This window comes from Lepidochelys kempii, chromosome 14, assembly GCF_965140285.1.
Source record: "Lepidochelys kempii isolate rLepKem1 chromosome 14, rLepKem1.hap1, whole genome shotgun sequence".
Lineage (NCBI taxonomy): Eukaryota > Metazoa > Chordata > Testudines > Cheloniidae > Lepidochelys > Lepidochelys kempii.
In genome coordinates, this window is record NC_136393.1 from 31,324,982 (window position 1) to 31,347,994 (window position 23,013).

General features: G+C 49.7%; 1 protein-coding gene across 6 annotated transcripts in view; it reads right to left on the reverse strand.

Moving 5' to 3' along the window:
• Window positions 1–546: 546 nt before the first annotated feature.
• Window positions 547–23,013, reverse strand: part of LOC140898232 (uncharacterized) — a 34,209-nt gene continuing 11,742 nt past the window's right edge. Inside the window, exons 1-5 of one of the 6 annotated variants that reach the window (XM_073311781.2) lie at window positions 17,280–17,581; window positions 16,292–16,406; window positions 14,766–14,879; window positions 11,908–12,975; window positions 547–2,170 (exon numbers count right to left, since the gene is read on the reverse strand). In XM_073311781.2, coding sequence (XP_073167882.2) covers window positions 1,305–2,170; window positions 11,908–12,975; window positions 14,766–14,879; window positions 16,292–16,325 — 2,082 coding nt within the window. In that variant the 5' untranslated portion in view covers window positions 16,326–16,406; window positions 17,280–17,581 and the 3' untranslated portion in view covers window positions 547–1,304. The other 5 variants (XM_073311775.2, XM_073311778.2, XM_073311779.2 and 2 more) reach the window with 5 other exon arrangements.

A 23,013-nucleotide genomic window follows, 5' to 3' on the forward strand; every position in this document is an offset into this window, starting at 1 on the left:
ACATCTGGGCTACGGGCGAGCTTAGAATGGGCCAGCAAAAAAAGGCACATAGGTTGTGTCTGGAGTGATCAACAAAGGGAATAATTTGAGCAAGGGGTTGTGCCAGCTCAGTCTCTTTTTAAGAGAGAATAGTAGATTAAGAATTAAAAAATAATTAAGGCGCTCAGGATTCCTCAACAGCTACAGACGGATTACACACACACACACACACACACACAAAGAGGGTAACTGACTGGGAAGTGTGAGGTAGGTTAAAATGTCTGAAGAAGTCCAATTCTACACCTCCTAGTAGGTAAGGATGACCCAGAGAGAGAAAGGAGCAATGCTTCAGCTGCTGCTGGGGAGGAGAAGACAGGCTGCTCCCCTCTGGAAGTGTCTGGCCTCCTGGGGTGAGGAGCCACATTAGTCCCAAGTGACCTCTTCAGCTCACAGGTCACCTGAATTCTGCTAACAGTGCCATGAATTCCCTGAACTGATTACATTTGGGGTGGGGAACAGAAGAAAGATTAAAGCCCAGAGACAGTAAGAACCACAAGAACAAAGAAATGGAAATGATTTTTGGTTTAAACATTTTGTTAATCGCTATTTGTTCTACGGTGCATACAGAGTCCCCATGTACGACAGCTGGTCTAGCACAGCCTTGTCTATTCCAGAAGAGAAAGGAAGGCAATGGTAGTAACTGAGTGGGCTGTTTAAAGTAGAAATGAGACTCTCATGTCCTAACACCAGAGTGGGAGCTGGCCTCATTTGCCTTTGACCTGAACTAGTTAAAAGAGATGTGAATGTGCTGCTGCTGGAGAGAGGCCCTTGATACACACAGCGTGAAAGCTGTGCTGCAGTCCTCTCCTGGAAGAGCCACGGCTAGCACCCCGCTCGGTCCCCATGGCGTCTCTGCTGAGACATTCCATAGTGAACCCCGTCTGGGTTAGTCCCGCTGGTGTTCCCGGGGTGTAGACACTCATCCTACCTGGAAATGGCAAGAAACCTACAACCCGTTCTACACAGGCCAATAGTAAAAATTTAACAAGACAAACATATCCCTTATCCTACCAGCTACTCGCCCTCCCAATACAAACCCCAGCCACTGGCCAGCTCTCCTTGCCCATCCCTAGTCCCAACCCACTAAAACAACCAATTCTCCCAAGAACCAACCCCTTCCCCTAATGATCCCTGCTAAAAAGCCATACCAGCTCCCTCCCACCCCACTAACCCCCAGAAAGCAGATCCCACAAGCACACAGCTCCAATCTCCTCTAGCTACTGCCTCCTGCTGCTCTGATGGACTCTCCTTCCCTCCCCCAACCCCTAACATGCTTGAGTGGGGTACGGCCATAAAGGCAGGAAGGACACAGGGTTCTCTCCTGTGTGGGTTCTCTGATGCCTCTTGTGGTGGGAACTGCGGCTGAAGCTTTTCCCACAGTAAATGCACTCATAAGGCTTCTCTCCTGTGTGGATCCGGTGATGCTGGGTCAGGGTAGATTTGTCAGTGAAGCTTTTCCCGCAGTCAGAGCATGTGTAGGGCTTCTCTCCTGTGTGGATCCTCTGGTGTCTGATCAGGTTTGAACTGACATTGAAGCATTTCCCACAGTGACTGCACTCATAGGGTTTCTCTCCTGTGTGGATCCTCATATGTTTGACCAGGTCCGAGTTCTGGCTGAAGCTTTGCCAGCACTCGGCACACGTGATGGGGATCTCGATAGTCGAGGTTTTCTTCTTTGATGTTTTAGTTTTTTTAACCTTCCCAATGGCAGCGCTGTCCCGCTGGATGCATTTGTCCTGCCTTTTCCCTGGAGGGCTCCTCAGGCGCCTCTTGTGGTGGGAGCTGCGGCTGAAGCTCTTCCCACAGTCGATACATTTATAGGGCTTCTCACCCATGTGGACGCACTGGTGCTGGGTCTGGGTCGACTTGTCTGTGAAGCTTTTCCCACAGTCAGAGCAGCTGTGGGGTCTGTCCCCTGTATGGGTTCTCTGGTGACGGATAAGGTTTGAATTGATGCTGAAGCTTTTCCCGCAGTCAATACATTTATAAGGTTTCTCCCCTGTGTGGATTCTCCGATGATTCATAAGGTCTGAGCTCTGGGTGAAGCTTTTCCCACATTCGATGCAGATGTTGGGCCTCTCCCCTGCATATGTTCTCTGGCGGACGATGGTGTCTTTGCGTTTCCTCACGCCTCTCCCACGGTGGGTGGACTTACCCTCTCTCTCCTCTGAAGGGTTTTGCTGCTGTGCTTCTGACCTGCCCTGACTCTTAAGGGATTTTCCCTGGTCCAAATTCTGAGACACGTTTCCTTTGGATCGTTTTGGAGACATCTCAGGCAGTTCCTCTCCAGCAAGGCTTTGAAGATTCGCCTATTTTGTTATCACTCACAGTCCTGACACCTGCTGGGATAAAGAGAGAATCCAGACACGAGTCATGCTCCAAGCATAGGCAGAAGGAAACAGGAATAATCAGTTGACAAATTATTTTAGAACTGAGAAGGCTCTTTAACCTCACAGGCAAAGGTGTAACAAATCCAATGGCTGAATGATGCAGGCAGCTGAGCTCAAAATGGAATTAAGGCATAATTTTTAATAACTTCCCAAGGGAGGTGGTAGACTTTCCATCATTTAAAAAGTTTTTAAAAAGATTGGATGCCTCTTTCTAAAAAAAGAAAATAAAAATGTGCTCTCTAGCTCAGCCACACGTTATTGGGCTCAATGCAGTAATCACTGGGTGATCTTCCCTGACCTGTGCTATACAGCAGAGGTTCTCACCCAGGGATACAGGGTGCCTTGGAAGGGCCGTGAGCAGGTTTCAGGGGGTCCTCTAAAATAAACCAGAGAGCAAGGCCTGCCTGAAATTCACTGGGTCCCAAGGCAGAAAGCTGAAGTCCGAGCCCTGCCATGCAGGACTAAAGCCAAAGTCCGAGTAACTTAGCTTGGCGGGATCCCCTGTGGTGTGGGGCCCTGGTTGCTACCCCCTAATGTCAGGTCTGGCTTTTAATTTACTGGATATGCAGTAAAACAGTTGCTGTGGCACAGGTGGGCCGTGGAGTTTTTAATAGCAATTTGGGGGGAAGAGGGGGCTCAGAATGAAAGATGCTGAGAACCCCTATTCTAAAGGAGGTCAGACTATGCCTTCCGGAGTAGCCACCTGAGCTCATAGTTGCCCTGGGTACCCCTTAATCCCTCAGATTTTCTGTTATGACTCTCACTGATGGCATGTATTAATTTAGGGACCAGTCCTACAACTATTCACTCATGTGAGTAACTATTCACAGAAGCACACCAAGGCCTCATTCCCCATAGCCTTATACTTGTTATTTACACCTGTGCAGATTAAGTGCAAAGTGGGGGAAAATACAACCATTTCAGCTTAGCAGAGCAGAGGGTGAATGACACAAAATGCAAGGCAAGAGCACCCAGCCCTTAACTGGCAGCTCCTTAGGGCAGGGGGACATTTTTATTTGTTTCTACAAAGAACCCAGCCCGCTCATCTGTGGGCAAGACTAATAACAATCAAAAGAGCCATTTTAGGGGTTTCCCCTGACATTATCCCCAAGTGCAGGGACTAAGCAGAGGCAACAACTGGCTTTTCCTCTCTGCTCTTCTAGTTAAAAAAAACAAGAAAGTCAATTCTTAGATGACTTTTGTCTAAGGTAACCTAGGCTATGAATAAGAGTTTTTAACAGGCAGGTTTACTAGCTGATGTATCAGTGACCACAGCACTTGGAGCTGGGTTGGGCAGGTTCGGGATCCGGGAACTCCCCTCCCCAGTTCTCTCTCCTACTGCCCCTTTCTGGGCTTTCCTTCCCCCGCTGCCCTCCCCTCTGGCAGGGTCCAGCCCGGAGGCATTTCCTCCCCCATCGCTGGCCTGGCTCCTAATAGTGCGAACGGGAGCGAGCTGCCATGCGACGAGTGAGAAGCGCTGGGGGTGAGGAGGGGCCATCTGGGCAGAGCCAGCGCGGCTCGCTTTCTGCCGGGCCCTCGCACTTTCTCCAAGTTCCCTCTTGCAATTACCTGGAGTCTGCGGCTCAGAAGCTGATGTCGACAGAGCCCGAGGCTGCCCCAGGGGCTGGTTCCAGCCCCGGAGAAAGTCCCGCCAGCTGGGCACAGAAGGGCGGTAGGGAATGACTCTCCCTACACAGCAGCAGCGGCGGCTCAGTCCGGCTCACAATGGAGGCAACAGCCCCAGCTTCTGACCCAGGAAGTTCAATCCCTTATATCCTGGTCAGACGAAAGCCAGAGAGACTCGGAGAATCCCCCTCCCCCTTCCTTAGCAGTAACCAGAGGCCAAACTAGCCTTCTGATGACAACAGCTGCTGAGGGCGGCCCGCTTTGCTGCTGCTGAGCACCGTGTTAATGCACGTTTGAACTGCAAATGGCTTTTCAGGTTTAAGACCCATCTGAGAAGGGATGCATGGGGCAGGTCTTGTCTTGGCTGCCCGCATATACTGGGATGTAACTGGAAGCTGGGGCTGGAAGAGTTGTGATGGTCACATCGAGCAGGGGGGAAAACTCCCAGGATGGGTGTAAAATTGATGGTGATGTGAAAATGTCCCCCGGCAGACAGACATGCACACTGTGTAGCCTGAGCTCACTGCAGTCACCAAGGGCTCCTTGCATCCCTCCATTTCCCCCACGAGCTCCCTGCAGGTCCCCCTTCCATCCCCCTCTATTGGCAGGGTGACCAGATAGCAAGTGTGAAATATTGGGGGTGGGGGTGGGGTTGTAATTGGTGCCTATATAAGAAAAAGCCCTGAATAACAGGACCGTCCCTATAAAACCAGGGCATCCAGTCACCCTATTGGTAAGCCAGAGGGCTCAGCAGTACCCCAGTTCCAGTTTGCACCCCAGGGATCATAGAATCATAGAATATCAGGGTTGTAAGGGACCCCAGAAGGTCATCTAGTCCAACCCCCTGCTCGAAGCAGGACCAATTCCCAGTTAAATCATCCCAGCCAGGGCTTTGTCAAGCCTGACCTTAAAAACCTCTAAGGAAGGAGATTCTACCACCTCCCTAGGTAACGCATTCCAGTGTTTCACCACCCTCTCAGTGAAAAAGTTTTTCCTAATATCCAATCTAAACCTCCCCCACTGCAACTTGAGACCATTACTCCTCGTTCTGTCATCTGCTACCATTGAGAACAGTCTAGAGCCATCCTCTTTGGAACCCCCTTTCAGGTGGTTGAAAGCAGCTATCAAATCCCCCCTCATTCTTCTCTTCTGCAGGCTAAACAATCCCAGCTCCCTCAGCCTCTCCTCATAAGTCATGTGTTCCAGACCCCTAATCATTTTTGTTGCCCTTCGCTGGACTCTCTCCAATTTATCCACATCCTTCTTGTAGTGTGGGGCCCAAAACTGGACACAGTACTCCAGATGAGGCCTCACCAATGTCGAATAGAGGGGAACGATCACGTCCCTCGATCTGCTCGCTATGCCCCTACTTATACATCCCAAAATGCCATTGGCCTTCTTGGCAACAAGGGCACACTGCTGACTCATATCCAGCTTCTCGTCCACTGTCACCCCTAGGTCCTTTTCCGCAGAACTGCTGCCTAGCCATTCGGTCCCTAGTCTGTAGCTGTGCATTGGGTTCTTCCATCCTAAGTGCAGGACCCTGCACTTATCCTTATTGAACCTCATCAGATTTCTTTTGGCCCAATCCTCCAATTTGTCTAGGTCCTTCTGTATCCTATCCCTGCCCTCCAGCGTATCTACCACTCCTCCCAGTTTAGTATTATCCGCAAATTTGCTGAGAGTGCAATCCACACCATCCTCCAGATCATTTATGAAGATATTGAACAAAACCGGCCCCAGGACCGACCCCTGGGGCACTCCACTTGACACCGGCTGCCAACTAGACATGGATCCCGCTGTTGTAGAGTTGCTGGCAGACCAGGTCAATCCAGGGCCACAGGCCAATTCACTTGTGTATTAGTACAGATTGGGATAGCTCAGTGGTTTGAGCATTAGCCTGCTAAACCCAGGGTTGGGAGTTCAATCGTTGAAGGGGCCATTTGGGATCTGGGGCAAAAATTGGGGATTGGCCCTGCTTTGAGCAGGGGGTTGGACTAGATGACCTCCTGAGATCCCTTCCAACCCTGGTATTCTATGAAAGTATGGTTGGTGTTTACAATTCACAAATAACATCCCAATAGTTTTCATATTATTTTCACCTCTTTGTTCCTGTTATAATGAAATAGCAAACATTTACATTGTGCATACCCCTGTAAGTAAACAACAAAGAAATCTTGTGGGATGCTAATAAAGGACTTCAACAGAAAAGCAAGTGGTCATTATGGTGATAATTGGTGGCCAATGACTCAAACTGCATTCCTCACTCACCATCATCAAAGGAAAACTCTGTGTGTGTAGAGACTCCATCAGCTTGTTTTCTGTGAGAAGAAGCTATATGTATGGATTCCAGGAATGATCCTGCATCTCTGGACTGTATGGACTCTTACAGGGAAGGGCACCAGATGCAAAGCCAAGATTCCCAGATATTATCTGGTTGTTCATTACATTACTGCTACCATTTGGACTTACAAACTGTGACTTTCCTGTACCTATATTTTACTACTTTAACCTCTCAATAATTCTCATTTCCTTTTCTTAGCTAATAAACCTACTACTAGGTTACTATAGAACTGGGTGCCAATGTTGTCTTTGGGGTGAGATCTGGAGGACCCATTGATCTGGGGTAAGTGGCTAGTCCCTTGGGACTGGAAGCAATCTGAGGTGGTGTAATTTTTGGTTTATGTGACTATTATCACTAAGTCCAGTCTGTCTAGGTGGCAAGATAGGCTGGAGAGTCTAAGGGGACTGTCTGTGACTCCATGGTAAGACTGGTACAATGATCCAGGAGTTCACATTTGTTACTGGCTTGGTGAAATCTAATTATAGAACACAGCTCCAGTTAGGGATGTCTGCCCGGTTTTCTAACAGTCTGCCCTGAGATTAGCACTCACAGTTGTGAGCCACTCCAGACAGTGTGACAATTGTTTTCTTGTGCTCCCTCATCTATCTGTTCCCCTCTGTTGTCTCTTGGCAAGAACTTTTTGTTCTATGTCTGTATAGTGCCTAGCACCATGGGGTGCTGGTCCATGACTAGGGCTCCTACTTGTTATGGCAATACAAATAATAAATAATAACTATAGATTATTACAGGGATGGTTGGAGCTGCTGGCTCTGTTCACTGGATGCCGGGGCTCCATGTGCTTCCCATTCCCCACTTTCAGTTTTCCTGATTGGGCACCAAAATCAACAGGGTTCTGCCCACTGCTGCCTAAAAAAACACCCTGAAATGTGGAACTGATTGGATGTGGTGCTGAGAAGTTAGGACCTTACATCCAAATGGAGAAATGACATCCAATTGAATGTAGGACCTGGCTTCACACAACCAATGAAGATCCCTCCCTAGCTCCCCACAGGAGGGATCAAGTATCCTTGTCTCTTTCCTGAAAAGTAGGAATGAACCAGAGACCTTGCAGGGCTCTGGGCAGCCCTTGGGGCCAGGTACCCATCATCTCTGGGGCTCTTTTATTAGGGGAACCCCTGGGACAATCTCAGATACCCACAGAATCTCCCGTTCCCCGGACTCATGGAATCTCCTCATCTCCATGCTCACCTGCTACCTTCAAGGAGTGGGGAGGGGCAGCCATACTGTGCAGACACCTCCTTAAAGAGCCTCCCCTAGGCAGGACATCTGAGCAGTAACATCTGCAGAGGACAGGTAACCTTCCTGTGCCACTCTAGGGTCTCCATCTGCTTTTATGGCTCCTAGCGCTGTCATATCTGAGCACTTCATGAACATTAATGGATTTATGCACACAACCCCCAGCCAGGCTTATTTCCCCCATTTGGGGAAACTGAGGCACAGAGGGGTTGGTTTTGGGTGGGGGAAGAGCTCCGTACCTTAGCAGCTCCCCTTGAGAGATGTGCAGAGTGCTTTAGGGACTCTGTCATCATTTGTCCAGCACCAGTGCAGTTCCCTGAAAATTAGGCCTAAGGCAGGTTGTCACACTCAGGACAAAGTCGCTTCATCCGGGGTGAAGTGTCTTGGGTGAGTTGCTGCTGATGCCCCCAATGACTTCCCCATGTGAGAGTCTGGCGATCACCCTGGTGATATGGGTACCATATTCAAGTCAAATAAATCTGTGCTAAGGACTCGCCTGTAAATGGAGAGACTCCCCACCACCTCTGCAAGCTGCAGGCTAGGAATAGAGAGCACAGGGAACGTCACCCGAACTTCACTGTCTGAGAGTCCTCAAACATTTATGAACACAAACCAAACCTTAATTTAATGACAGCTAATGACACATCCCACCACACAAAAAATGTAACCACATGGGAATGAGAAGGAAAGCCTCCTGCAGTGCTGTCAATAACTTACACCCCCGTGCAAAACCACTCTCACGTCAGCAGATCGGCGCACAGTCTTGGACTGGACTGAAAAAAGTGTGTGGTGGCGGGGCAGGTCTATCATAATGTGGAAGCAGCGGCTTTGGTAAGACAGTGCTGAAAGTGCACCCCTCAGCAATTCGTCTTGGTTTAACTTTCGTTGTGTTTTTGGGCCAGGTCTGACTCCTTGCAACTCCTCCATTTTAAGCCCTGTAGGCACATGTGACTGGCACATAGCCCACACACGTAACATTATTCTATTTTAACATCTTAGAGGCTACCATTAAGGTTTCACATGAGATCACAAGTTGGATGAAGCTGGGGTGCATATGGTTTCTCAGTATGTCTTGGAGACGGAAGTGAATGCCTTGTGGAGTGTCTCTTCGTGCCTAGCACCTGCACACAGGCCATCCCTACACCTAGGTGATTCTCTGAGTGCTGCCTCCCAGCCTCCCATTGCAGTGTCCCAGGCAAATCCAGCTGCAGTTTAGAGCTGGGGTACTTGTAGAATATGAGCTGTACAGTGCCCATATCTGGGGATTTCAACAACCCACTTAGTGCCCAAGGCAGAGAGCAAAGAGAAAGCAGCAAGCCTGGAGCATGCAGTATCAATAGGGAAGCATAAACTTCAGTCTCTTCTGAATAATGCCAATACTCAGCTCTTAAATACCTCTCTCAACATGCCTTAGAAAGGAGGTGAGCGTCCACTTTATAGATGGGGACATGACTTGCCATAAGTCACCCAGCAGCCCTATAGCAGAGCCAAGACTAGAACTCTTGCTTCCTGAGTCCTAGTCCAGCATACTACACAATAGGCCCCATTGTTCTGAGAAGATGACGGCAGTCAACTGGCGTTGCTTGTATACAGCAGCTGAGTAATAATAACCCCACTGAGAGCTATATAAACACTTTCCATCCACTGCTCTAACAGCTCTTTACACAGGTGGCTAGGGGGTCACAGATGGGGAAAATGAAGCCCAGGACTCATAAGCAAGTCAGTCAGTACCAAGCCAGGCCTTTCCTCAAGGCTTTTGACACTTCATTCAGGGACTTCATAACTACTGTAAAGTTCTCGGGCATGCTTTGCTCTCCATCTCTGACAAATTACATCACTGCAGAACAGAGACTTCATTATTATTATTATTATAAAGGTTTTTACAGCTGTTAAAGCCAGAAGGACCCTTGTTACCATCTAATCTGAACTTCTGCATAACACAAGCAATAGAACTTCACCCAGTGATTCCTGCATCCAGCACAGTTGCTTTTTGGTTGATTTGAGTCTTCCCCTGCATGAAAGCAAGAGTCCATTTAACAGAGAACCAACAACTTTAACAAAATTCAGGAAATTAAATAAACAACAACAAAGAACATTTTGAAACGCTCTACAGAAGATAAGAACCATGCCCTAAAAGACCTAACAAGCTGAAAAGATAATGGGCAGAGATAGGATGAAGCTTGAGATCTGCTGAAAAGCTAGTGTGATCTACCAATGGCATTTAGCACCTGTTGTATGAGTCCGACTATTTAAAACATCTTATTAGCCCTGATCCTTGGCTTCCATGTTCAGTGCAACTCAGGAGGGAGGTGAAAAGGTGTATTTAAGCAATCTTTTATTTTCCCCCCATCCTAGGAGCACTTGACCCCAGACACAGGTTAGATCAGCCTGACTTGTATGGGTTGCCAGTGCCCCCAAAGGGCCAGTACAGCAGCCAGAGGCTGGCAGGGTATTGTGTAGCCATGTCTCTGCACCACCCACAGAGAGGGTAGGTGGTATAGGAGCTGCTTCTCTGCCTCCGCACAAGCCAATGCTATGTTAAGCTGGCTTTAGGGCATCTTTGTGCTGGCAGAGTTGGCACCAATTTGCCCCAAACCAGGGGAAAACCCGCTCCAGTTGCGTGCTCTGGAGTTGATGGGCCCCTTGGGAAAAGTCTTTTAATGAGAGGCTCGAGGGATGACTCAGAGATAAATGGAAACTGTGAGCCTCAGGGTGTCAGGGTCTCCAGACCTCAAACACTGGGCAATGCGCCATGCACAACATGCACTGAGAGGCCAATGCTGTGGGCTCCTCAGTTACCTGGCTGCAGTCCCTCTGGGTTCCCAATAAACACACAGACACACACATACAGTAACCAAAGCTTCTTTACTAGGGCAGGCAGAAAATGGAAAGAGTGCAGACAGCCCCGATACAGAGCTCCTACAGAAATCACCTGGCCACATCCTCAGCTAGTGTAAATCGACATTGCTCTATTGGTGTCAGGGCTACACTGATTTACACCAGCTGAGTTTCTGGCCAGATTGTGTAATTACAGTGTTTCTTCTTGCCCAGGTGGACAGGCAAATAAACATGTTAGGGGCCCATACTCTAGCCTAGGCATGTTCCAGGCTTCAAGCTGGGCTCATTAACAGGGTTAGAACTTCAGTTTTGAGGCCTCCCACATGCAAGGAAAAACAGTTATAGACACTAGGCCCCATCTACACAACAGTTATCACTCAGGTCCTGGTTACAGCACAGATTCCGCTCACCTGACTTTAACATGGTCATAAGGTCTCTAGTTATGTCCTTGTACACAGCCTGAAGCCTGAGCTTTTAACCCATTTAGGGAAGACTGGATTAGGTTCCATCTTCATTACAACCTATGTCTGTATTGTCGCTGGGTCGCTTGAGTTAGGGATGTTACTGTGGGGCGAAGACCAAATGTGATTCCAAGCTGCGTTTAGACATGGGGCCCTGTGAGTTAGTTACAGACAGGAAACACAGAGGAATCCTTCACTGGGCCATCCAATCAGATCCTGAGCAATACTTGCCCCTTGGGTCTCCACTGATACATGAGAAGTGTCCCTCCAAATCCACCCCAGCACAGGAGATCAGCCTGATGTCTGGCTTTGCTTCTGTGCCAGCTGGGCACCTCTCCTCCTGTAGCTCTGCAGGCCCCCACCCAGCTGGTACCTCCTGGAGACCTGCTGGGACACAACACACCCATACCCAGATCTCCCTGGCTCTGGGGGTGTTTCATTGACTGGACAGCTCGGATTCACAGCTTTCTCTTTTACCTCTGTACATTCTCTCAGGGACTCTCCTGGGTCCTCTTCAATCCAGTGACTGGACAGAGGGAAAAGAGAGAGAAGAAGATGAGGAGACCACCACGGAAAGAGAAAATAAGGTCCAGTCTTTTCTAATCATTAATAATGTGCATTACCAAGACAGCCCATCTGAGATTGGAGCCCCATCACGCCCGATGCCATACTGACACCTGGTGAGATCCAGTCCCTGCCTGATTCAGCCCAAACAGCATAGTCTTTCTCCAGGCAGCTCTGTTCAGTGACAGACTGGGACAAGGTCACTGAATGAATAACAAGAGACCAAAGACGCAGGCTTTCTGAGGGCCCTTTCCAATACCTCAAAGGATCCACAGCCTCCTGTTCTGGTTCCCAGACCTATCTTCAGGCCTCACATAAGCCCCCAAAGGGAAACTGGCAGCTGGTGTTGATCACAGGTGGATCCTCTGATGTCTAATCAGAGCAGAACTCACAGTGAAGCTTTTCCCGCAGTCGGTGCATTTGTAGGGTTTCTCTCCGGTGTGGGTCCTCAGATGATTGATGAGGGATGAGCTCTGCTTGAAGCTCTTCCTGCAGTCAGGGCATTTGTAGGGCTTCTCTCCAGTGTGGATCCTCTGGTGCTTGATAAGGGATGAGCTCTCGAAGAAGCTTTTCCCACACTCGGTGCATTTGTAGGGCATCTCTCCAGTGTGGCTCCTCTGGTGCCTGATAAGGGCCGAGCTCTCAAAGAAGGTTTTCCCACACTCGGTGCATTTGTAGGGTTTCTCTCCTGTGTGGGTTCTCTGGTGTCTAATGAAGGAGGAACAGTAGCTGAAACTTTTCCCACACTCGGTGCAATTGTAGGGGCCCTCTCCCATGTGGGCCCTTTGATGAGTGTTAAGGTTCGAGCTCCGATTGAAGCTTTTCCCGCAGTCGAGGCATTTATAGGGTCTCTCTCCTGTGTGAATTCTCTGGTGAACAATAAGGTCTGAGCTCCAACTGAAGCTTTTTCCACATTTTGTACACTTGTAGGGCTTCTCTCCCACGTGCAGCCGCTGATGTTTCATCAGGTGTGAGCTTTGGCTGAAGCTTTTCCCACACTCAGTGCATTTATAGGGCTTATCTCCTGTGTGGATCCTCTGATGCGCATTACGGTTTGAGCTTCGTGTGAAACTTTTCCCACAGTCGAGGCATTTGTAGGGTTTCTCTCCCGTGTGCAATCTCTGATGGATTAGCAGCTCTGACCTCCAAGAAAAGGTTTTCTCACACTCAGTGCATGTTTTCTGGGTTTCTGACTTATCTGTTCTCTGGTTGATGCTGATGTTGTTGAATTCCTTAAAACCTTCTCCTGGGTGAGTGGATATCCCTAGTCTCTCATCTGGGTGGTTTTCCTGCTGCCTCTCCAGTCCACACTGACTCTCACAGGTTTCTCCAAGTCCAGGGCTCTGGAAAATGTTCTCTTCAGCTCTTCCCAGCAACATCATGTCCAATTCCACCATCTCAGGACTTTCCTGCTCCAGATTCTCCTCCTCATGCTCACTCCCCATCCCATCATCTGCTGGGTCAGAGAGAGAATCCAGACAGGAGTCACTCCCTGTGCCCAGGGGAAAGGGAACCATTGAAAGGGGAATGGGAAAGGGGAGATGGGTACAATAGAAGGGCTAAGTGCTGAGGGTGAGATCCACCAAGGTACTTAGGTGCCTAAACCCCAGACTTAGGCCCCCAAATCTTGGGTTTAGCCACCTAGGTCCCTGTTTTGGCTCCACTCCAGTCGCCTAACCTCACTTGACACTGAAGTTTTTTAAAATGAAAGTTCCCTGGGTGCCTATGTTCCTGCCTCTGGCCATGTGCATGGCTGCCTCATTCTAGGCATCTGGACGCCCATCTCCCACCAAAGCCCCAGAGTGATCAATGAACCAGGGGAAGACAGGTGTTCAGCCGCCTACATGTATGCAGTGCCCAATCCAGCAGGTGGCCCCCAAGATCAGGTCCCATTCAAAATCCAGCCAGCAGAGGAGGTGGCAGTAATACCTACTTTATAGCTTTTAGCTCAATGGTTAGAGCACTCAGCTGGGATGTGGGAGACTCCAGTTCAATTCCCCACACCCAAAGGGGAGAAAGACCCCCTGTTCAAATCCTCCCACCTTTCAGGAGGGTGCTCCAGCTACTCAGCTCTGGGATATTCTGATTGGCAGTGGCAGGAGGTGCTCTTTCCATCTCTCCCATTGGAGCTGCTGCACTCTGGATAAATGATGAAAGAGTTACTGGAGCAAGGGCACTGGACCCAGAGTCTCCCAGGTGGATGCACTGACCACAGACACAGACCTGTTTGTGTGTGCTCTCGTCCTCTCGTTCCCTCCCCAACGATTAAGTGTTTATCCACAGTGGAATAGTCATTGGGCCAGAGAGAAAGAATGACTCTATAGTCCAGAGGTTAGGGCACTGAGATGGGAGACCCGGGCTCCAGCCCCCTTGCTCCAGCCACTCTTCAGCCAGCTTCACCACGAGAGGCGAAGGAAGTCCCACCTCCAACTATCCCATAGCTCAGTGGTAAACACACCCTCCTGAGATGTGGGAGACCCCTGTGCAAATCCTTTCACCCTCTCTGGCAGAGGGGGAACTGAACCTCCATCTTCCACATCCCAGGGAAGTTCTCTAATCATTGGGCTACAGGTGGAGGTTTTGTGTAGAGTGAGATAAGCACCTACCTCATTCCCCCAAGAAATAGCTTAGGCCCCTGAGCCACCTGATTCCAGGAGAGGGGTTCCCACTGGTGTATCACTAAGCAGAGCTAGGCACCTCCCAGTAGCCTGGACTCTTATCTCTGAGAGAGGGGCAGGGCTTAGCACATGCCCCTCTGGTCAGCATCTCGCATTGGCTAGCTCAGCTGAGGTGTTAGAGTTTGTGGATCCCATTCTTAGGCACTTATCTCAACCATTCATTGCACAGGGAAACTCAGCGCCTAACTCAGGCTTTGTGAATCGCAATACTGTTCCTGCAATTTACTAGCTGCCTAAAAGTTAGGCCCTGTGATGCCCAGCATTGCAATGCCTAAGTCCTTTCACGGATCCCAACCTGAATCACCCCAAGCCCTTTCCCAGAGGAGAGAAAGAAGATGACCAATCCTGCCTCCACAATCCATCTGAACACTCAGGAAAGAGAGCTATTGCCAGATGTCAGTCAGGCTGGGTGGGAGGCCGTGAGTGATGTCTGCTATGAGGGCATAGGACACCTGCTGGGGACAATCCTGACCCGAGGTAGAACTGGGGAGCTCACGGGGTCTTTGTAGGAATCTTGTTAGCACAATTTGCAAATGGTTTCTTACTTGGTTTAATACTGACCCCTCACCTGTGGGGGCTACTCTCAGGATCTCCCATTCCTTAGCGGCGTGGGGATCTGGGACACCCAGCTCTTCCACTGTTTCCATCCGAGAGATCACGTTGGGTTTAGGAATCGGAAAGTCTACTCAGAGAAAGGAAAGAGGAGAAATCAGAGTTTGTCACACACTCATTAAATAGATGCTACTAAAAAGCTCCATAATTTCAATCAAGTTCCTTCCCTTGCTGGTGGTGAACTTGGGTAAACCTGTAACAGAGGGGGAAATGCTCTTGGAGACCCTTTGGGACAGTCAGAGGTCTGGTGAGCAGCATTCATTCAGAACACTGAATGAGGCAGGATCCTGCGCAAAAAACTCTGTGATCATGCATAAGAGGGCTGAACCTAATCCTGGCATTTCCTAACTTTTGAGTGCTTGATTTTGCAATCTTAATAATACAACATTCTTTTGACATATTTTTGTATGATATAGGCTTTTTTTGTAATAAAAAAAAATCAGAGCAATTCCATCTTTTGCAACCATAGTGGTAATTTTCTGCAGCTGATACCTTTTTGTCAAATCTGGCTGCATTTTCATGGAGACAGTGAAAAGCATCTCTCCAACCTTACGGCCATCCCCTCTAAGCATAGGAGATTTGAGTCTGAACAGTTAGTTTGTTAAAGTTGTCTTACAACTGAAGATGGAAAGTTATAACAGAAAATGTTAGGCAACTTTAATAGGGCTTGTCTTCCCTCAGGCAAAAAGTGTGGTCTTAACTCGAGTTAGGCACAAGATAAAACAAGATAAAACGAGTGAAGACAAGGCAGGCTGTAGTTTTCACAGGACTTAGTAGCTCAAGGCTGCCGTTAAGCTCCCCCATAGACTTTAACTCAGGGTAAGAACACACCTTTTTCCTAGTGAAGGTGCACCCGCAGGGGTCACTATCACTCCATCCAGAAGGATGATGAGCCCATATGGAGGCAGTGTGGGCCAATCGATTGGACATTAGCCTATGACTATCTACACAACGAGCTCGGGGTGTGATTCCCCTGCTTGTGGATGCATCCTTGTGCTAGCTCTTGTTGAGCTAGTGCCAGTATAAATAGCAGTGTAGCCACAGTAGCCTAGGTAGTGGCAGCGGAGGCATGGATATAGACCCACCGGTTTGTAAGTGGCAGGGCTCAGCCATGTTTCTGCTGCTGCTATGGTGGCTACATTGCTACTTAGACTCACCCTGGCTCAAAGAGAACTAGCAGGAGTACGTGTACACAGACAGGAGAACCATACCCCTAGCTTGTCATGCAGACATAGGCTATGATGCAGAAGACCTGAGTTCTATTCAGAGCCCTGCGAATGATGTGGCCTGTTTCTAGGGCAAGTCACTTGCCCTCTAGGTGCTTCTGTTTCCCCCTCACGCTTTGAGCGTCTTTACAGTCAGACTGTGAGCTCTTCAGAGCAGTGTCTGCCTCTCCCTATGTGCTTGCTGGGCCCTGTTCTTGGTGCTGACTCAAGCACTTCAGAGATCTCCCCATTCTTCTGAGAAGAAAGGAATCCTTACCCAGCAATATCAGGGACTCATAGTTCTCCTGCATGTCGTCTCTCTGACCTGGGTCCAGAAGTTCCCACTGCCCCTGGGTGAAATACAGAGCCACCTCCTTGAAGGTCACCAGCCCCTGAAACAGCAAGTATCTCCTGCATTAGAGCTATCCCACCTACTCAGACATAGGAACAGCAAGCTGGCAGCTCTGCTCGCTTTGATTAGGGATCAGGCTGTTTTCCCTGTTCTAGCAGAGCTCTTTGTCCAGCGTTGGACGACTGACTCTGTGATGCTTTCCCGTTGTCGCATGAGTGAAACCCCCAGTGTCTCCCTGGTGAATGCACACACCTCTTGAAGGAACCTGAACCAGGCAATGTCAACCTGCCGTGCCAGCGACAATTCCACAGTTCTGCTTCCTTATTTCTTTCCCTGTGTGGCCTCCTCCAGACTCTCAGTCCTCACCCCTTCTGCCTCCTTGCTCCCAGGAGCAGAGGGGACCCTCTTTCGGGCTCAGCAGGGCTAAGAGGTACAGCCAGAAAAGCCCTGGTGATGTTCGCACACTATCCACTCTCCCAGGGCCAGGAATGGTTCCCACGGGCCCTGCGCATCAGGCAATTTATTTTCCCTGGATTTTTGATCTGTCTCCTCTTCATTTTCCACCCCAGCTCCCTGCAGGGACTGGAATAGATCTGTCATTGAATGAAGCTGGGCAGGGCTGGGAACAGGGAATCTCCCTCCCCACTTATTACTCCTGCTGTCCCTTCCAGTCTCTCCCCCTGCGCTCGGGCTGGGAGACTCGGTCCCTGGCCCAGCCCCTCTCCCGGCGCTGGCTCGGTTCCTGCGGGCACTCAGGGGAGCAGAGCCTGGGGGGGGGGGGCAGCAGCTCCGGGACTCGCAGATCCCCGCCCCCGGGAGCAGAGCTGGGGCGAGGAGGGGCCGTTGGTGCAGAGTCACTTTCCTGCCCGGCCCCAGCCCCGGCCCCGGCACTTTCCCCGGGTTTCTCCCTCACCTGCAGTCTCTGTCTCAGGAGAAAGTCCCCCCGGCAGTGCACAGAGGGGCGCTAGCGAAGGGCTTTCCCCGCATACACCCCGCTAGGGAGCCGCAGCGGCTCAGCCCGGGCTCCCGGATGCACCAGCGACTGCCTCTGACCCAGGAAGTTCATTCTCCAAAATGCTAAGCCCAAATGAGGCTGAGAGAAGGAAAGACAAAAAGCGGCTTCTCCTCCCTTCCCAGTGATCAGAGCCCTCTAGTGTGGGGGTGTCCGCCTCCCTGAGCAGCCTCAGGATATGGGCGGGCGACTCACACAAACTCCAGATCAGTGTCAGAGGGGCGGCTGGCTGAGGTATGTGTATGGAGTGAGGGTATGTCTACACTACGAAATTAGGTCGAATTGATAGAAGTCGTTTTTTTAGAAATCGTTTTTATATATTGGAGTGTGTGTGTCCCCACAGAAAATGCTCTAAGTGCATTAACTCGGCGGAGCGCTTCCACAGTACCGAGGCAAGCATGGACTTCCGGAGTGTTGTATTGTGGGTAGCTATCCCGCAGTTCCCGCAGTCTCTGCTGCCCATTGGAATACTGGGTTGAGATCTCAATGCCTGATGGAGCTAAAACATTGTCGCGGGTGGTTCTGGGTACATATCGTCAGGCCCCCGTTCCCTCCCTCCCTCCGTGAAAGTAGCAGCAGACAATCGTTTCGTGCCTTTTTTCTTGAGTTATCTGTGCAGACGCCATACCACGGCAAGCATGGAGCCCACTCAGGTAACAGTCACCGTATGTCTCCTGGGTGCTGGCAGACATGGTACTGCATTGCTACACAACAGCAGCAACCCATTGCCTTGTGGCAGTAAATGGTACAATAGGACTGATAGCTATCATCATGTCTGAGGTGCTCCTGGCCAGACATGGGTGCAGGAACTACATTAGAAGTGACTTGACCAGGTCATTCTCTTTAGTTCTGCAGTCAGTCCTATTGAACTGTCTTATGGTGAGCAGGTAGATGATATGGATTGCTAGCAGTTCTATTGTACCATCTACTGCCAGGCAGACAAGAGATAAGGATGGCTAGCAGTCCTCTTGTACCATCTTCTGCTGAGTAGCCATGAGATGTGGATGGCTTGCAGTCCTTCTGCACCATCTGCTGCTAACCAAAGATGTAAAAGACAGATGGAGTGGATCAAAACAAGAAATAGACCAGATTTGTTTTGTACTCATTTGCTTCCCCCCCACCCCTAGGGGGGACCCTAGGGGGGACTCTAGGGGACTCATTCCTCTAGGTCACACTGCAGTCACTCACAGAGAAGGTGCAGTGAGGTAAATCTAGCCATGTATCAATAAGAGGCCAGACCAACCTGCTTCTTCCAATAACAACAATTACTTAGGTGCACCGTTTCTCATTGGAACCCTTCCTGAAATACTCCTTGATGTAAAGCCACCCCCTTTGTTGATTTTAATTCCCTGTAAGCCATGTCGTCAGTTGCCCCTCCCTCCGTCAGAGCAATGGCAGACAATCGTTCTGCGCCTTTTTTCTGTGCGGACACCATACCAAGGAAAGCATGGAGGCTGCTCAGCTCACTTTGGCAATTAGGAGCACATTAAACACCACACACATTATCCAGCAGTATATGCAGCACCAGAACCTGGCAGAGCGATACCGGGGCAAGGAGGCGACGTCAGCGCGGTCACGAGAGCGATCAGGACATGGACACAGATTTCTCTGAAAGCATGGGCCCTGCCAATGCATGCATCATGGTGCTAATGGGACAGGTTCATGGAGTGGAACCCCAATTCTAGGCTCAGGAAACAAGCACAGACTGGTGGGACCGCATAGTGTTGCAGGTCTGGGACGATTCCCAGTGGCTGCGAAACTTTTGCATGCGTAAGGGCACTTTCATGGAACTTTGTGACTTGCTTTCCCCTGTCCTGAAGTGCATGAATACCAAGATCAGAGCAGCCCTCACAGTTGAAAAGCTAGTGGTGATAGCCCTGTGGAAGCTTGCAACTCCAGACAGCTACCGGTCACTCGGGAATCAATTTGAAGTGGGCAAATCTACTGTGGGGGCTGCTGTGATGCAAGTAGCCCACGCAATCAAAGATCTGCTGATATCAAGGGTAGTGACCCTGGGAAATGTGCAGGTCATAGTGGATGGCTTTGCTGCAATGGGATTCCCTAACTGTGGTGGGGCCATAGACGGAACCCATATCCCTATCTCGGCACCGGAGCACCAAGCCGCCGAGTACATAAACCGCAAGGGGTACTTTTCAATAGTGCTGCAAGCTCTGGTGGATCACAAGGCACGTTTCACCAACCTCAATGTGGGATGGCCGGGAAAGGTACATGACACTCGCATCTTCAGGAACTCTGGTCTGTTTCAAAAGCTGCAGGAAGGGACTTTATTCCCAGACCAGAAAATAACTGTTGGGGATGTTGAAATGCCTATATGTATCCTTGGGGACCCAGCCTACCCCTTAATGCCATGGCTCATGAAGCCGTACACAGGCAGCCTGGACAGTAGTCAGGAGCTGTTCAACTACAGGCTGAGCAAGTGCAGAATGGTGGTAGAATGTGCATTTGGACATTTACAGGTGCGCTGGCGCAGTTTACTGACTCGCTTAGACCTCAGCGAAACCAATATTCCCACTGTTATTACTGCTTGCTGTGAGCTCCACAATATCTGTGAGAGTAAGGGGGAGACGTTTATGGCGGGGTGGGAGGTTGAGGCAAATCGCCTGGCTGCTGGTTATGCGCAGCCAGACACCAGGGCAGTTAGAAGAGCACAGGAGGGCACGGTATGCATCAGAGAAGCTTTGAAAACCAGTTTCATGACTGGCCAGGCTATGGTGTGAAAGTTCTGTTTGTTTCTCCTTGATGAAACCCCCCGCCCCTTGGTTCACTCTACTTCCCTGCAAGCTAACCACCCTCCCCTCCTCCCTTTAATCACCGCTTGCAGAGGCAATAAAGTCATTGTTGCTTCACATTCATGCATTCTTTATTCATTCATCACACAAATAGGGGGATGACTACCAAGGTAGCCCAGGAGGGGTGGTGGAGGAGGGAAGGAAAATGCCACACAGCACTTTAAAAGTTTGCAACTTTAAAATTTATTGAATGCCAGCCTTCTGTTTTTTGGACAATCCTCTGTGGTGGAGTGGCTGGTTGGCTGGAGGCCCCCCCACCACGTTCTTGGGCATCTGGGGGAGGAGGCTATGGAACTTGGGGAGGAGGGTGGTTGGTTACACAGGGGCTGTAGTGGCAGTCTGTAGGCTCCAGTTGCCTTTTCTGCAGCTCAACCATACACTGGAGCATATTGGTTTGATCCTCCAGCAGCCTCAGCATTGAATCCTGCCTCCTCTCATCATGCTGCCGCCACATTTGAGCTTCAGCCCTGTCTTCAGCCCGCCACTTACTCTCTTCAGCCCGCCACCTCTCCTCCCGGTCATTTTGTGCTTTCCTGCACTCTGACATTATTTGCCTCCATGCATTCGTCTGTGCTCTGTCAGTGTGGGAGGACAGCATGAGCTCAGAGAACATTTAATCACGAGTTTCTTTTTTTTCTTTCTAATCTTCACTAGCCTCTGGGAAGGAGAAGATCCTGTGATCATTGAAACACATGCAGCTGGTGGAGAAAAAAAAAGGGACAGCAGTATTTAAAAAGACACATTTTATAAAACAGTGGCTACAGTCTTTCAGGGTAAACCTTGCTGTTAACATTACATACATAGCACATGTGCTTTCGTTACAAGGTCGCATTTTGCCTCCCCCCACCACATGGCTACCCCCTCAACCCTCCCCCCTCCCTGTGGCTAACAGCGGGGAACATTTCTGTTCAGCCACAGGCAAACAGCCCAGCAGGAACGGGCTCCTCTGAGTGTCCTCTGAAGAAAAGCACTCTACTTCAACCAGGAGACCATGAATGATATCTCACTCTCCTGAGGATAACACAGAAAGATAAAGAACGGATGTTGTTTGAACGCCAGCAAACATACACTTCAATGCTTTGTTGTACAATGATTCCTGAGTATGTGCTACTGGCCTGGAGTGGTAAAGTGTCCTACCATGGAGGACGCAATAAGGCTGCCCTCCTCAGAAACCTTTTGCAAAGGCTTTGGGAGTATATTCAGGAGAGCCGCGAATGCCAGGGCAAATTAATCCTTTCACATGCTTACTTTTAAACCATGTATAGTATTTTAAAATACCTTCTCCCTTCTCTGCCTGCCGCGTCCAGGAGGCAGCCTTGGGTGGGTTCGGGGGGTACTGGATCCAGGTCCAGGGTGAGAAACAGTTCCTGGCTGTCGGGAAAACCGGTTTCTCCGCATGCTTGCTGTGAGCTATCTACAACCTCATCATCATCATCTTCATCCTCAAAACCTGCTTCTGTGTTGCCTCCATCTCCATTGAAGGAGTCAAACAACACGGCTGGGGTAGTGGTGGCTGAACCCCCTAAAATGGCATTCAGCTCATCGTAGAAGCGGCATGTTTGGGGCTCTGACACGGAGTGGCCGTTCGCCTCTCTGGTTTTCTGATAGGCTTGCCTCAGCTCCTTAAGTTTCACGCGGCACTGCTTTGGGTCTCTGTTATGGCCTCTGTCCTTCATGCCCTGGGAGATTTTGACAAAGGTTTTGGCATTTCGAAAACTGGAACGGAGTTCTGATAGCACGGATTCCTCTCCCCAACAGCGATCAGATCCCGTACCTCCTGTTCGGTCCATGCTGGAGCTCTTTTGCGATTCTGGGACTCCATCATGGTCACCTCTGCTGATGAGCTCTGCATGGTCACCTGCAGCTTGCCACGCTGGCCAAACAGGAAATGAGATTCAAAAGTTCGCGGTTCTTTTCCTGTCTACCTGGCCAGTGCATCTGAGTTGAGTGTGCTGTCCAGAGCGGTCACAATGGAGCACTCTGGGATAGCTCCCGGAGGCCAATACCGTCAAATTGTGTCCACAGTACCCCAAATTCGACCCGGCAAGGCCGATTTAAGTGCTAATCCACTTGTCAGGGGTGGAGTAAGGAAATCTATTTTAAGAGCCGTTTAAGTTGAAAAAAGAGCTTCATCGTGTGGACGGGTGCAGGTTTACATCGATTTAACGCTGCTAAATTCGACCTAAAGTCCTAGTGTAGACCAGGGCTAAGAGCTACACCTAAGTCCATGTGTTCACTCTGAGAGGGGAACGATTCCGTTCTCAGCAACTCTCCTGGGAGATGAATGTGACTTGTAGTGATGAAAATACTTGCCTATTCTGGGAACTTCATGTTAAAATGTCTCGAATCCCTCTTTGTGCTCTGATCAGAGATTATCAGCCGTTTGTTCGCAGAGAGAAATGCCTTGGAGAGGAGTAGTGGGTAGGCCACTAGACTGGGGATCCCGACAAGTAGGTTGTGTTGGATATGCAATCAGGGGATGTGGGAGAGGGCTGACTTTGTATGGGCAGTGGCTAGCATAGTGGGCCGGAAGAGCTGGGTTCTATACACAGTTTTGCAACTGGTCTGTTGGGTGACATTGGGCAACCTAGTTCAGTACCTATGTAAAAGGTGGGTAATGAAGGTTGTCTCCTTTGTTAAGTCTCTGAGATATACTGATGAGAAGAGCTTGGTATTATAACTGGTTATAATGAACTGGGAGGTACAAAAGCTGGGTTAATTTCCTGTCACTTGCTGTGTGACGTTAGATCAATCATTTGATGTCTCTGTACCTCATCTGTAAAATGGGGTAGTGATATTTCTGAGACATGTTATGAGCCTGACAT